Source organism: Pogoniulus pusillus, chromosome 2 (assembly GCF_015220805.1).
Source record: "Pogoniulus pusillus isolate bPogPus1 chromosome 2, bPogPus1.pri, whole genome shotgun sequence".
Classification (NCBI taxonomy): domain Eukaryota; kingdom Metazoa; phylum Chordata; class Aves; order Piciformes; family Lybiidae; genus Pogoniulus; species Pogoniulus pusillus.
In genome coordinates, this window is record NC_087265.1 from 6,325,795 (window position 1) to 6,338,339 (window position 12,545).

The 12,545-nt window shown below is 53.6% G+C and overlaps 1 protein-coding gene across 6 annotated transcripts in view; it reads left to right on the forward strand.

Annotated features, from left to right (window-relative positions):
* Positions 1-12,545, forward strand: part of FMNL2 (formin like 2) — a 195,469-nt gene that overhangs the window by 161,213 nt on the left and 21,711 nt on the right. For 4 of the 6 annotated variants that reach the window (XM_064155031.1, XM_064155053.1, XM_064155038.1 and 1 more), the window contains exons 13-19: positions 2,078-2,179; positions 4,164-4,479; positions 4,883-5,068; positions 7,909-7,929; positions 9,796-9,920; positions 10,746-10,948; positions 11,780-12,014. In XM_064155031.1, coding sequence (XP_064011101.1) covers positions 2,078-2,179; positions 4,164-4,479; positions 4,883-5,068; positions 7,909-7,929; positions 9,796-9,920; positions 10,746-10,948; positions 11,780-12,014 — 1,188 coding nt within the window. The remainder of the gene's footprint in view (positions 1-2,077; positions 2,180-4,163; positions 4,480-4,882; positions 5,069-7,908; positions 7,930-9,795; positions 9,921-10,745; positions 10,949-11,779; positions 12,015-12,545) is intronic. The other 2 variants (XM_064155046.1, XM_064155061.1) reach the window with 1 other exon arrangement.

Below are 12,545 nucleotides of genomic sequence, written 5' to 3' on the forward strand. Positions count from 1 at the left end.
CACTTAGAATCATAGAATGCTTCAGTTGGGAAGGCACCTCAAAGATCATCTAGTTCCAACCCCCTGCCATAAGCAGGGACACCCCCCACACCTCCCACTTGGGCACATTTGCCTCTGGAGCAGTTCAGAGCTTGCTCTGTGCACGGCGTTTGCTGCCTGCCTGTTGTGGGAGGTGGAAGCACAGGAGTAGAAGGGTTGCAAGCTTTGGGGTGAGGGTCACCTAGAAGAAGCCTCAGGGCTGCTTCTGTCTGGCAAATAGAGGAATTTGGGAGACCTCAGGCAGGTAGGCTTCCTGGGTGCTTTCATGCCATGTCCTCAACTTCACATCACTCACTGAGTGGTTTGGGTGGGAAGAAACCTTCAAAGCTCATCCAGTCCAACCCCTCTGCACTCACCAGGGACAACTGCAGCTAGAGCAGCTTGCTCAGAGCCCCAAACAACCTGACCTGGGATGGTTCCAGGGATGGGGCTTCTACCACCTCTCTGAGCAACCTGGGCCAGGGTCTCACCACCTTCTGCAGCTTACCTTGAGTCAGTGTGATTGGTGATGATGGAAAAAACAAAAACCAAGGGACTTTCAGATCCTGGATAAGAAATAAACCAAGAGACCATTGAGGAAAAAAGAAAATGAACTCTTTAATTCATTACTAATCTGATTAGCCTCATTATGAGAGGTGATATTTATGGGTTCCACCATTCCAACTTCAGTTGGGTTTCTGTCATGGTGTTCTGTGAGGTTTGGGGTTTCAGATCAGACATAGCGTGGATGAAGCATCATACAATGATGGGGGTTGGAAGGGACCTTTGCAGATATTCAAGACCTGCCTGGATGTGTTGCTGTGTGACCTGCCCTAGGTGAGGCTGCTCTGGCTGAGCTTTGGAGGTCCCTTCCAGCCCCTGACATTCTGTGCTTCTGTGAAACTGATCATGTTTGAAATGCATTTTGCCAATAGCTTTAGTTTCACCCAAGCCAGGTCCTCCAGGCCAAAGCAAAAGGGTTTGGTTCGGACACCCTCATTCACAGAGTCCCAGCATGGTGGGGTTGGAAGGAACCTCTGGAGATCATCCAGTCCAACCCCCCTGCTAAAGCAGGACACCCACAGCAGCTTGCCCAGCAGCACAATGGCCAGGATGGGTTGGAAGCTCTGCAGAGAAGGAGACTCCACAGCCTCTCTGGGCAGCCTGCTCCAGGCCTCCAGCACACCAAAGAAGTTTCTCCTCATCTTCAGATGGAACCTCCTGGGTTCCACTTTGTGCCCATTGCCCCTTGTCCTGGCACTGGGCACTACTGCCAAGTTGAGCTGGAACTTCCTGTGTCCCAAGTTTGTATCCACTGCTCCATGCCCTGTCACTGGCCACCACTGAAAAGATTCTCTCCCTTTCTTCCTGGCACCCACCCCTCAGCTATCTATAAACATTCATAAGATGCCTTCTCAGTCTTCTCTTCTCCAGGCTCAACAGCTCCAGTGCAGAGTAGAATCACAGAATGGTTTAGGTTGGAAGGGACCTCAAAGCTCAGCCAGTTCCAACCCCTCTGCCCTAGGCAGGGACACCTCCCACTAGAACAGGTTGCTCAAAGCCTCATCCAGCCTGGCCTTGAGCATCTCCAGGGAGGTTGTGGAGGACAGAAGCACAGAATGGGATCAAAGATCCCATTCTGTGCTTCTGTCCTCCACAGCCTCCCTGGGCAACCTGTGCCAGTGTCTCACCACCCTCACTGCAAACAGCTTCTTCCTAACACCCAGTTTCAGTCTCCCCTCTGCCACTTCAAACCCATTCCTCCTCATCCTGGCATTACAAGACCTTGTCAATAGTCCCTCCCCAGCCCTCCTGTAGGGTTTGTCACCTGGGCAGGTTCATAGCTGCAGTCCAGCCAGGTTATGTGCTGACCATAGCTGAAGGAGATCCCCATGGAGGTTCCAGCATCAGAGGAACCTCAAAGGAGGAACCTCTCTTTTCTCAAGGATAGATTTCAGGGTGGGGTGGAATATCTTGGTGCTCCAAGAGATGTTCCTGGTGTTTGGTTGAGAAAGTTCCTGTTACCCACTTGGAAAATCTCTTCTCTTTTCAATGACAGTTGTCTGAAAAACTCCAAGACACAGAGAATGAAGCCATGGCCAAGATTGTGGAACTGGAAAAGCAGCTCATGCAAAGGAACAAAGAACTGGATGTGATTCGGGTGAGTGCGGTGGCAAAGCTCACCCTGGGTGCCACACTTCAGGGGAGCCATCTCCTGCCTGTTTGGTATCTGGCAGGTTGCAACTCCTGGGCAGGTCACCTCTGTTAGCTTCCTGAATTTGAACCTAGAGCAGGTGTCAAGGAGAATTATTTGTGTGCATTCAAAGAGGGACATGAAACCCTTTGAACATGCCAGGAGATAAGGAATGACTCAGGTCCACCTCATAGAAACATAGAATCAAGCAGGTTGGAAGAGACCTCCAAGATCATCCAGTCCAACCTAGCACCCAGCCCTATCCAGTCTGCACCATGTGGTTGGCTGTTGAGCAGTGCTGGAGGTGGACCTGGAGTCATAGAATCAAGCAGGTTGGAAGAGACCTCCAAGATCATCCAGTCCAACCTAGCACCCAGCCCTGGCCAGTCCTTCACACTTGGGCAGCAGCAGAACAGGATCATAGAATCATGAAATGGCTTGGGTTGGAATGGATGTTCTAGTTCCAACCCCCTCTGCCATGGGCAAGGACACCTTCCTCAAGCCCAGGTTGCTCAAGGCCTCATCCAGCCTGGCCTTGAACACCTTCAGGGAGGGGACATCCACAGCCTCCCTGAGCAGCCTGTTCCAGTGTCTCCCCACTCTCACTGGAAAGAATTTCTTCCTCCAGTCTAAATCTGTCCTTTTCCAGCCCTTGTCAAAAGTCCCTCCCCAGCTTTCTTGTTACTCCACAAGAACTTCAGTCCAAAAGTCATCCCAAAAAGTGGCTGTTTCAAGAGTTCCTTCTGCCCTGGGTACATGCAGGTACAATTCACCCCCTTCATCATGAGCTCTGCTTCCCTTTATGGGCCAGCATCTACTTGAAGGCAGAGCAGCCAGCAAGGTGTCAGGTAATCTGTTGAAGCCCAAGGTGAGGTAACATACCTACTCTACAGACATTCACAGAATGCTCTGGGTTGGAAGGGACCTTCAAGATCATCCAGTTCCACCCTCCCTGCTGTGGGCAGGGATATCTCCTACCAGCCCAGCTTGCTCAAGGCCTCATCCAACCTGGCCTTGAATACCTCTGAGGAAAGAGCATCCACAGCCTCCCTGGGCAGCCTGTGCCAGTGTTTCCCCACCCTCACTACAAAGGTTTAAGATCTCATCCAACCTGACCTTGAATACCTCTGAGGAAGAGCATCCACAGCCTCCCTGGGCAGCCTGTGCCAGTGTTTCACCATCCTCACTGCAAAGGTTTAAGATCTCATCCAACCTGACCTTGAATACCTCTGGGGAGAGAGCATCCACAGCCTCCCTGGGCAGCCTGTGCCAGTGTTTCACCACCCTCACTGCAAAGGTTTAAGATCTCATCCAACCTGGCCTTGAATACCTCTGAGGAAAGAGCATCCACAGCCTCCCTGGGCAGCCTGTGCCAGTGTTTCCCCACCCTCACTACAAAGGTTTAAGATCTCATCCAACCTGACCTTGAATACCTCTGGGGAGAGAGCATCCACAGCCTCCCTGGGCAGCCTGTGCCAGTGTTTCACCATCCTCACTGCAAGGGTTTAAGATCTCATCCAACCTGACCTTGAATACCTCTGGGGAGAGAGCATCCACAGCCTCCCTGGGCAGCCTGTGCCAGTGTTTCACCATCCTCACTGCAAGGGTTTAAGATCTCATCCAACCTGACCTTGAATACCTCTGAGGAAAGAGCACCCACAGCCTCCCTGGGCAGCCTGTGCCAGTGTGTCCCCACCCTCACTGCAAAGGTTTAAGACCCATAAGAATTGGCAGGGGTCAGGAAGAAGCAGGAATGTTGATGGCCACAGGTGAGATTCCTCCTAGGGCTCAGTCCCTGGGACAAACAGAAGGAGAATTCTTCCTCTCCACCGCAGATGTAGCGTTCATTGTTGGGTAGAGCCTGGGGCAGTGACCATCCTGTGCCAGGTTGTTCTTCTCTTTGTGGTCTGGTGAGCAGGAGTCAAAGTCTCTGCTTTCTGGGCACCCTTAGGAGATCTACAAAGACGCAAACAGCCAAGTGCACACCCTGAGGAAGATGGTGAAGGAGAAGGAGGAAGCCATCCAGCGGCAGTCCACGCTGGAGAAAAAGATCCATGAGCTGGAGAAGCAAGGAACCATTAAGATCCAGAAGAAAGGGGATGGAGACATCTCCATCCTGCCTGTTGCTCTGGCCGCCGGCGCGGTGCCAGCAGGGCCCGAGGCTGTGGCCGGCGCTTGTGTCGCACCGGTCGCTGGAGCGGCGTCTTCGGTACCTTTGCCACCACCTCCACCACCCTTACCCACCTCAGCAGCAGCAGCCGAGGCAGGTAAGAAGCTTTTGTAGTCCCCAGGATGTGGACTGGCCTAGAGCTGGAGGTGGAGTTTGTTGTGCAGGGGCCAGTCAGAGCAGCCCTGCCCTGCCCAAACCACCTTCAGCTGTAAGGAGCCGTGAGGCCATGGCACCTTGCAGCACACTGAGGATCCTGAGCTCCTCATTGTCACTCGAGGGTGGCTCCCATGTCTGTCTGAGCCCCTCAGCTGCTCCAAGTTTCCCTCCACTTGATTCACCCCCTGAAGCACCTGGGCACCTCGATGCATGGGCCAGCAAGTGCCAGGGCCAGTATAGCTGGTGGAGAGGAGATGGATAGAGGGGGACTGGGGGGGATGCTGTGACTTCTGTAGGTTCCTGTGGCATCTCGGTCAGTGCCTCCTTTCTCCTTGCTGCCCTAGTGCCAAACGGTCCCGTGTCAGTGCCGATGCCTCCGCCGCCGCCACCGCCGCCTCCGCCGCCTCCTCTGCCAGGCCCAGCCCTGGAGACGGCTCCTGCCGCCCCGCTGCCCCCACCGCCTCCACCGTCAGCTCCCCCTCTGCCTGGCACCGCCTCTCCCACCGTGGTCTTCAACTCAGGGCTCGCAGGTGAGGCGCCCCCGCGTCTGCTGGGCACGGCTGGGCAGCTGGGCACGGGGCTAGAGCCGAGGGGGCACTGAGGTGGGCTCCATCACTGACCTAACGCCCACCAGCTCTCACTGGGGCTGCACTGGGAGAGCTCAGCGACAGGGTCGTGGTGTTCAGTGCTGCTGCTGAGGCTGCTTGGAGAGCTGTAGCTCGGGGAGCTCCCCAGAGGTCAGGACTGGGCACACTCTTGCTCAGCGTCTTTATCCGTGACCTGGGTGGAGGGGCAGAGGTGGACCCTCAGGCAGTTTGCTGATGGTACCAAACTGGGAGGAGTGGTTGACACCACCCCACTGAGCTCTGCTACCATCCAGCGTGGCCTGGACAGGCTGCAGAGTTGGGTGGAAGTCCAGAGAGTTGACCAAGGGCAAGTGCAGGCTCCTGCACATGGGAAGGAAGAACCCTCTGGACCCGTACAGGTGAGCTGCTGGGAAGCAGCAACACAGAGAAGGACCTGGGAGTGCTGCTGGGCAAGCTCCTTGAGAGCCACCAATGTGCCCTCAGGGCCTAGAAGGCAAATGGTGTCCTGGGGTGCATTGAGAAGAATATGGGCAGCACAGGTCAAGGGAGGTTCTCCTCACCATTTACTCTGCCTTAGTAAGGCCACATCTGGAGTGTTCTGGGCTCCCCAGTTCAAGCAGTTCTATGTCCCTCTTGAATTGAGGATCTCAGAACTGGACACAGCACTCCAGATGCTTCCTCAGCAGAGCAGAGTAGAGAGGCAGGAGAACCTCTCTTGACCTACTAACCACAGCCTTTCTGATACACCCCAGAATGGCACTGGCCCTCCTGGCCACCAGAGCTCATTGCTGGCTCATGGGCAACCTCCCACCCACTAGGACCCCCAGATCTTTTCCCCCCTTGGTGCCTTCCAGCAGGTCTTTTAAGCAAAGAAAATCTGGTTTGGAAAGAAACAGAGAACTCCATGGTTTGGATTCCTTCTGCTACCTCGACATGGAAAGATCTGTGCTAAAGATAATGGCAGATCTCTCAATTTTTTGGGGAAGGGAGAAAATTTTCCTGCCTGTCTGCCTTTAATCCTGCTTTTATTCACTCCTTGACACGTGCTGAGCAACTCACTGCTAATTACTATCGTGCTTCTTCCCCCCAGGAGACCTCAAGAGCTTGATGTGAACCCCAAACGAGCTCTGATTAAGAGCTTTTTTTGGTTGTGAGGATTTTTTATCTCCCCCCTGAAAACTCCTTATTAATTATTCCAGCTTTTAAAGTTTCCTCTGAAAGCCAAAAGCATCATGGAGCTAGGGGGAGGCAGGGTGTGTTACCAAAAAAAGATCAAGCACAAAAGACATCACACAGGAGACGCTGGAACAGGTTGCCCAAGGAGGTTGTGGATGTCCAAGGCCAGGTTGGATGAGGCCTTGAGCAACCTGGGCTAGTGGAAGGTGTCCCTGCTCCTGGCATGAATGACCTTGAAGGTCCCTTCCAAACCATTGTAGGATTCTCAGATGCCTCTGGTTGGGTTTGGCAGAGCTGGCAGTGGTCCTACCTGAGCGACAAGAGAGATGTTGAGGTGCTGGAAGGTGTCCAGAGAAGGGCAGCAAGGCTGAAGAGGGTCCTGGAGCAGAGCCCTGTGAGGAGAGGCTGAGGGAGCTGGGGGTGTGCAGCCTGCAGCAGAGGAGGCTCAGGGCAGAGCTCATTGCTGTCTGCAGCTACCTGAAGGGAGGCTGTAGCCAGGTGGGGTTGGGCTCTGCTGCCAGGCAAGCAGCAACAGAAGAAGGGGACACAGTCTCAAGCTGTGCCAGGGGAGGTCTAGGCTGGATGTGAGGAGGAAGTTGTTGTCAGAGAGAGTGATTGGCATTGGAATGGGCTGCCCAGGGAGGTGGTGGAGTCGCCGTGCCTGGAGGCGTTGAAGCAAAGCCTGGCTGGGGCACTTAGTGCCATGGTCTGGTTGGTTGGCCAGGGCTGGGTGCTAGGTTGGACTGGCTGAGCTTGGAGCTCTCTTCCAACCTGCTTGATTCTATGACAGCAATGCTGGATGTGGCCATGGTGGTGCTCAGGGGGAGCTACAGAGGGCACAGGAGCTGCTGTGAGTCCCCAGGGCTGTGCCACCAGACACTGTGCCTCAGCCTGCTGTCTCTGTTGTGTTAACTGGGGACTGGAGGTTTGCTCCTGCCCACGCCTCCTCTGAGCTTCACCAACAGCAGGTGGAACCCCCTCACACAGCCAAAGTCCTTCCTTGGGTGCCTGGTTGAGTTGTCCAAAGCAAGGTGAGGTGGATCTTTCCTTCCTCAGAGGGTTAGGAGAGATGGAGCTTTTGTTCCTCAGAGTTAGGAGAGATGGAGCTTTTGTTCCTCAGAGTTAGGAGAGATGGAGCTTTTGTTCCTCAGAGGGTTAGGAGAGATGGAGCTTTTGTTCCTCAGAGTTAGGAGAGATGGAGCTTTTGTTCCTCAGAGGGTTAGGAGAGATGGAGCTTTTGTTCCTGGGTGGGTTAGGAGAGATGGAGCTTTTGTTCCTCAGAGTTAGGAGAGGTGGAGCTTTTGTTCCTGGGTGGGTTAGGAGAGGTGGAGCTTTTGTTCCTCAGAGGGTTAGGAGAGGGAAGAAGAGCACCTTCTCTCAGTCCCATGGCTGCTCAGGAAGGAGCACTTCAGGGCATGGTTGTGTTGGGTAGAGATTGGGCTTGATAATATTAGAGACCTTTTCCAATCTTGATGATTCCATCACTCTGATTGCTCAGGGCAGGAACCTCCTGGGTGAGAGGGGGAGCCAATGACATGACACTGTTTTGCTTTTCTGACCATTACTAACAGGTTTTTTCCTCTCTGTTCTTTCTGCTCCCTGGTCAGATGGACCAATCAAGCTCTTCTGTAGGTTGCTCTCTGCTAAGTATTTTCCCTGCCTCTCCATGTTTCCCTCTGTGCTGTGCCTGTGGACTCGTGTGGGTGGTGGGGAGTGGGGGAGGCAGCTCCAAGGGCTGGTTGGCCAGAGCTGGAGCATGCTGCCAGCCATCAGGATTTGGAACCCAGGAGGTCCTGGTTCAGCAAAGCACTTCAGCAAGTAATCAAGAGATGAGATTTCTTTTGAGCCATCCTCAACATCTGGCACACCAAGGATGGATTTTCCCAATGTGGGCAGCTCCTGGGAAGGTCACCTCAGGGCTCTGTGGTGGAGGAGGAAGGGAAGCTTTAAAAGATGTTGATGAGCTACACCAGGAACTGGCCCACAAAGCCATTAGCTTCCTCTCCTGGTCTTAGGCTGATGGTTGGACTTGATGGCCTTAGAGGTCTTTTCCAACCTGAATGATTCCCAAGTCCTTGAAGAATGAGCCTCACACAATTCTTGGTTTAAAAATGGAATGGGAGGGCAGGAGAAATCTTTCATCCAGCACTGGTGCTCAGCAGGACTGTCCCCTGAAAGAGGTCATCCCTGGCCTGGCAAAATCATAGACAGAGAATTGTTAGAGCAAAGTTAAATCATGGTTTGCTCAAGTGCTTTGCTGTCTGGGACCTGTGCTTTGCTGTCTGGGACCTCTCCATCTCCTGAAAGGGGAAAGAAGGAAACAGCTCTATGGGCCTTCAGCTGGTGTTCCATGGTGGTCTTAGGATGCAGGTTGGACTCCAGGATCTTAAAGGCCTCTTCCAGCTGATCTAATTCTGTGATTCTGTGATGCTAAGTGCTTGGCAGGAGTCAGGAGCAAACACTGGCCTGAGCTAAACCAAACAAGGTCCCTGGAACTAGATGATCTTGAAGGTCCCTTCCAATTCAAACCATTCTGTGGTCTTGGCCTGGGGGAGTGGTGAACCTCCATGGGCATGCTGTGGAGCTGAACATCCCCAGGGCTGTCCTCTCTACCCTTCCCTGCTCCCAAACATGGGACAAGAGGCTTGTTTTTCTTTCCAGCACTGGAGAGGAAGGACCCAAGTTTCCCTTTGATGTTCCCAACTGGGAAGCAGTTTGTTTTCTAAGTAATTGAGCAGCAAAACCTTGCTGGATCACTTTCATGAAGGTCCTGATCTTGTAGCCACTCACAACTCCATGTCCCCATCAACCTCCAGACCAGGGGACTCCACAACCTCTCTGGGCAGCCTGCTCCAGTGCTCCAACACCCTTAAAGTACCTCCTCATGTTTAGATGCAATTTCTTATGTTCCAGTTTGTGCCCATTGCCCCGTGTCCTGTCACTGGGCACCACTGAATATAAGCCTGGTCCCATCCTCCTCACCCCCACTCTTGAAGTGATCAGCATTGATGAGATCCTCCCTCAGGCTGTTCTTTGGGGACTAAACAGCCCCAATTCCCTCAGAGGTGTTCCAGTCCCCTCAGCATTTTGTAGCCTTTTGCTGTACCCTCTCCAGCAAGTCCCAGTCCTTCTTTAATATAAGGGAGCTGGAGCTCTGGAGCCCAGAGAGGTGGTGGAGTCTCCATCTCTGGAGACATTCAGAATCCACTTGGACATGTTCCTGTGTGACCTTCTCTAGGTGCCCCTGCCTTGGCAGTGGGGTTGGACCTGATGATCTCCAGAGGTCCCTTCCAACCCCTCCCTTTCTGTGATTCTGTGAAGCAGCAGAGGCACTGGAGGAAAGCATCACGGTGCTGTTTGCTTCTCCAGACAGCAAGATCTTTCCAGGCTTCCCAGTTAGCTCTGGCCAGTGCTGAAATGCCAGCTTGAAAGCTGCAGCTTGGTGCTTTCCAGCCTTGGGGAGTTTATCATTTCCTCCTCTCTGATGTCTTTAGCTGTGAAGATCAAGAAGCCAATCAAGACCAAGTTCCGCATGCCGGTGTTCAACTGGGTCGCCCTCAAACCCAACCAGATCAATGGGACAGTCTTCAATGAGATAGATGATGAAAGGATCCTGGAGGTAGGGGTGCTGCTTGCTGCCTTCTGCCTCCTTCTCCATGCCATGACACAAGTGGATACTGGTCTTGGCAGGCACAGGCCACCACAGTTATTTGCAGTTCAACCAGCAGCCCCTGGAACACTGGGAAGGTGCTGGAGCCTTGCTTGAGGATTAGGGATGGGATCTGGTAGTGGCAGCAAGGATCTCAGTAAGGCCAACTGCTGAGCCCTGCCTTTGGGTCACATCAACCCCAGGAAGGCTCCAGGCCTGGGGGAGAGTGGCTGCAAACTGCCCAGCAGAGAAGGACCTGGGGCATGTTGGTTGACAGCAGCTGAAGATGAGCCAGGGTGTGGCCAGGTGGCCAAGAAGGGTACCAACATCCTGGCCTGGAGCAGCAAAGTGTGGTCAGGACTAGTAGGGAAATGACTGTGCCCCTTTGCTGGGCACTGCTGAGGCCACACCTTGAGTACTGGGTACAATTTTGGGCCACTCACTCGAAGAAGGACATTGAGGGGCTGGAGTGGGTCCAGAGGAGGGCAACAAAGCTGGGAAAGGGTCTGGAGAACAGGGCTGGGGAGAAGCAGCTGAGGGAAGTGTGGGTGTTTAGTCTGGAGGAGAGGAGGCTGAGGGGAGACCTCACTGCTCTCTACAGCTCCTGAGAGGAGGCTGGAGTGAGGTGGGGGAACAAGGAACAAGCGATAAGAGAAAGTGGCCTCAGGTTGCACCAGGGGAAGCTTTAGGTTGGGCATGAGGAACTGTTTCTTCCCCAGAAGGGTCACCAAGCCCTGCTCCAGGCTGCCCAGGGAGTCCCCACCCTTGGAGGAATCATTTCCTTTCCTTTTTCAGGATTTAAACGTGGATGAATTTGAAGAGATCTTCAAAACGAAAGCCCAGGGTCCAGCCATTGATCTGACTTCCAGCAAGCAGAAGATAACTCAGAAAGGGTCGAACAAAGTCACGTTGCTGGATGCCAACAGGGCCAAAAACCTGGCCATTACTCTGAGGAAAGCTGGCAAGACAGCAGATGAGATCTGCAAAGCCATCCACGTGTGAGTACAACTCTTGTCAGCAGAAAAAATGTGGTGTGGAGGATGTCCTGTGCTGTTTGGTGAGTGGAGTGGGTTTGAATTGGCCCTGGACGGAGATGTTTTGGCAGCTGGAAATAATCCAGGAGTGAGGATTCCCAGAAATTGGCTTGCTTGGAGCCAAAAATAAACCCCCTGCAGTTTTGGGTCACTGCCTCACTCTTTAGGCTCAAAAATTAACACTTCTTCTATTAAGGAAGCTATTTGATAGATCTCCTTACTCCAAGAAGGACACTGAGGGGGCTGGAGCAGGCTCAGAGCAGGGTGACAAAGCTGCTGAAGGGTCTGGGGAGGAGCAGCTCAGGGAGGTGGAGTTGTTTAGTTTGGAGAGGAGGAGGCTAAGGGGAGACCCCATTGCTTTCTACAGCTCCCTGAAAGGAGGCTGGAGTGGGGTGGCAGTTGGTCTCTTCTCCATAGTAGCAGTGGAAATGGCCTCAAGTTGCACCAGGGGAGGTTTAGGTTGGACATTAGAAGAAGCTTCTTCAGTGAAAGAGTACTCAAAGACTAGAACAGGCTGCCCAGGGAGGTGGTCGAATCCCTGTCCCTGAAGGGCTTTCCAAGTGGTGCTGAAGCAGATGGTTTAGCAGTAGCCTTGGCAGAGTTAGAGAAGAGTTGGGCTCCCTGGTGGGGTTGGTCTCTTCTGCCAAGGAAGAGGCAACAGGACAAGAGGAAACAGCCTCAAGCGGCAGTAGGGAAGCTTTTTAGGCCACCTGCGGCAGCTTTGCCACTTCTCTCCCCGTTGTTCTGTGTCGAGCTTTGTCACCACACTGCTGCTTCTGGTTTGCCACCACCCAGGTTTGACCTGAAGACGTTGCCAGTGGACTTTGTGGAGTGCCTGATGAGGTTCCTGCCCACTGAGAACGAGGTGAAAGTGCTGCGGCTGTACGAGCGCGAGAGGAAGCCCATCGAGAACCTGTCCGACGAGGACCGCTTCATGATGCAGTTCAGCAAGATCGAGAGGCTGATGCAGAAGATGACCATCATGGCCTTCATAGGCAACTTTGCAGAGAGCATCCAGATGCTCACCCCGGTGAGCCACAGCCCCTAGGGCCCACAACCCTTAGGAGCTACAGGGTTCTTTACCCTGGACTGCTCCGTAGCGTCCTAGGGCAGGAGTAGGTTTAGGTTGCACCTTGGGAAGAAGCTGTTCTGTATGGGAGTGGTGACAAGACACTGGAACAGGTTGCCAAGGGGAGACTGTGGATGTGCCCTCCCTAGAGGTGTTCAAGATGAGGTTGGATGAGGCCTTTGAGCAACCAGGGCTAGTAGGAAGGTATCCCTGCCCACAGCAGGGGAGTTGTGGATGATCTTCAAGGTCCCTTCCAAAGCCAACCCATTCTGTGAATCTATGAACCTGTTTCTCTGCCCTGTAGAAGTTTAAAACTGAGGAGAGGCTGAGGGAGCTGGGGGTGTGCAGCCTGGAGGGGAGGAGGAGGCTCAGGGCAGACCTCATTGCTGCCTACAACCACCTGAAGGGAGGCTGTGACCAGATGGGGTTGGGCTCTTATCCCTGGCAAGCAGCAAGAAAACAAGGGGACCCAGTCTGAAGTTGTGCCAGGGG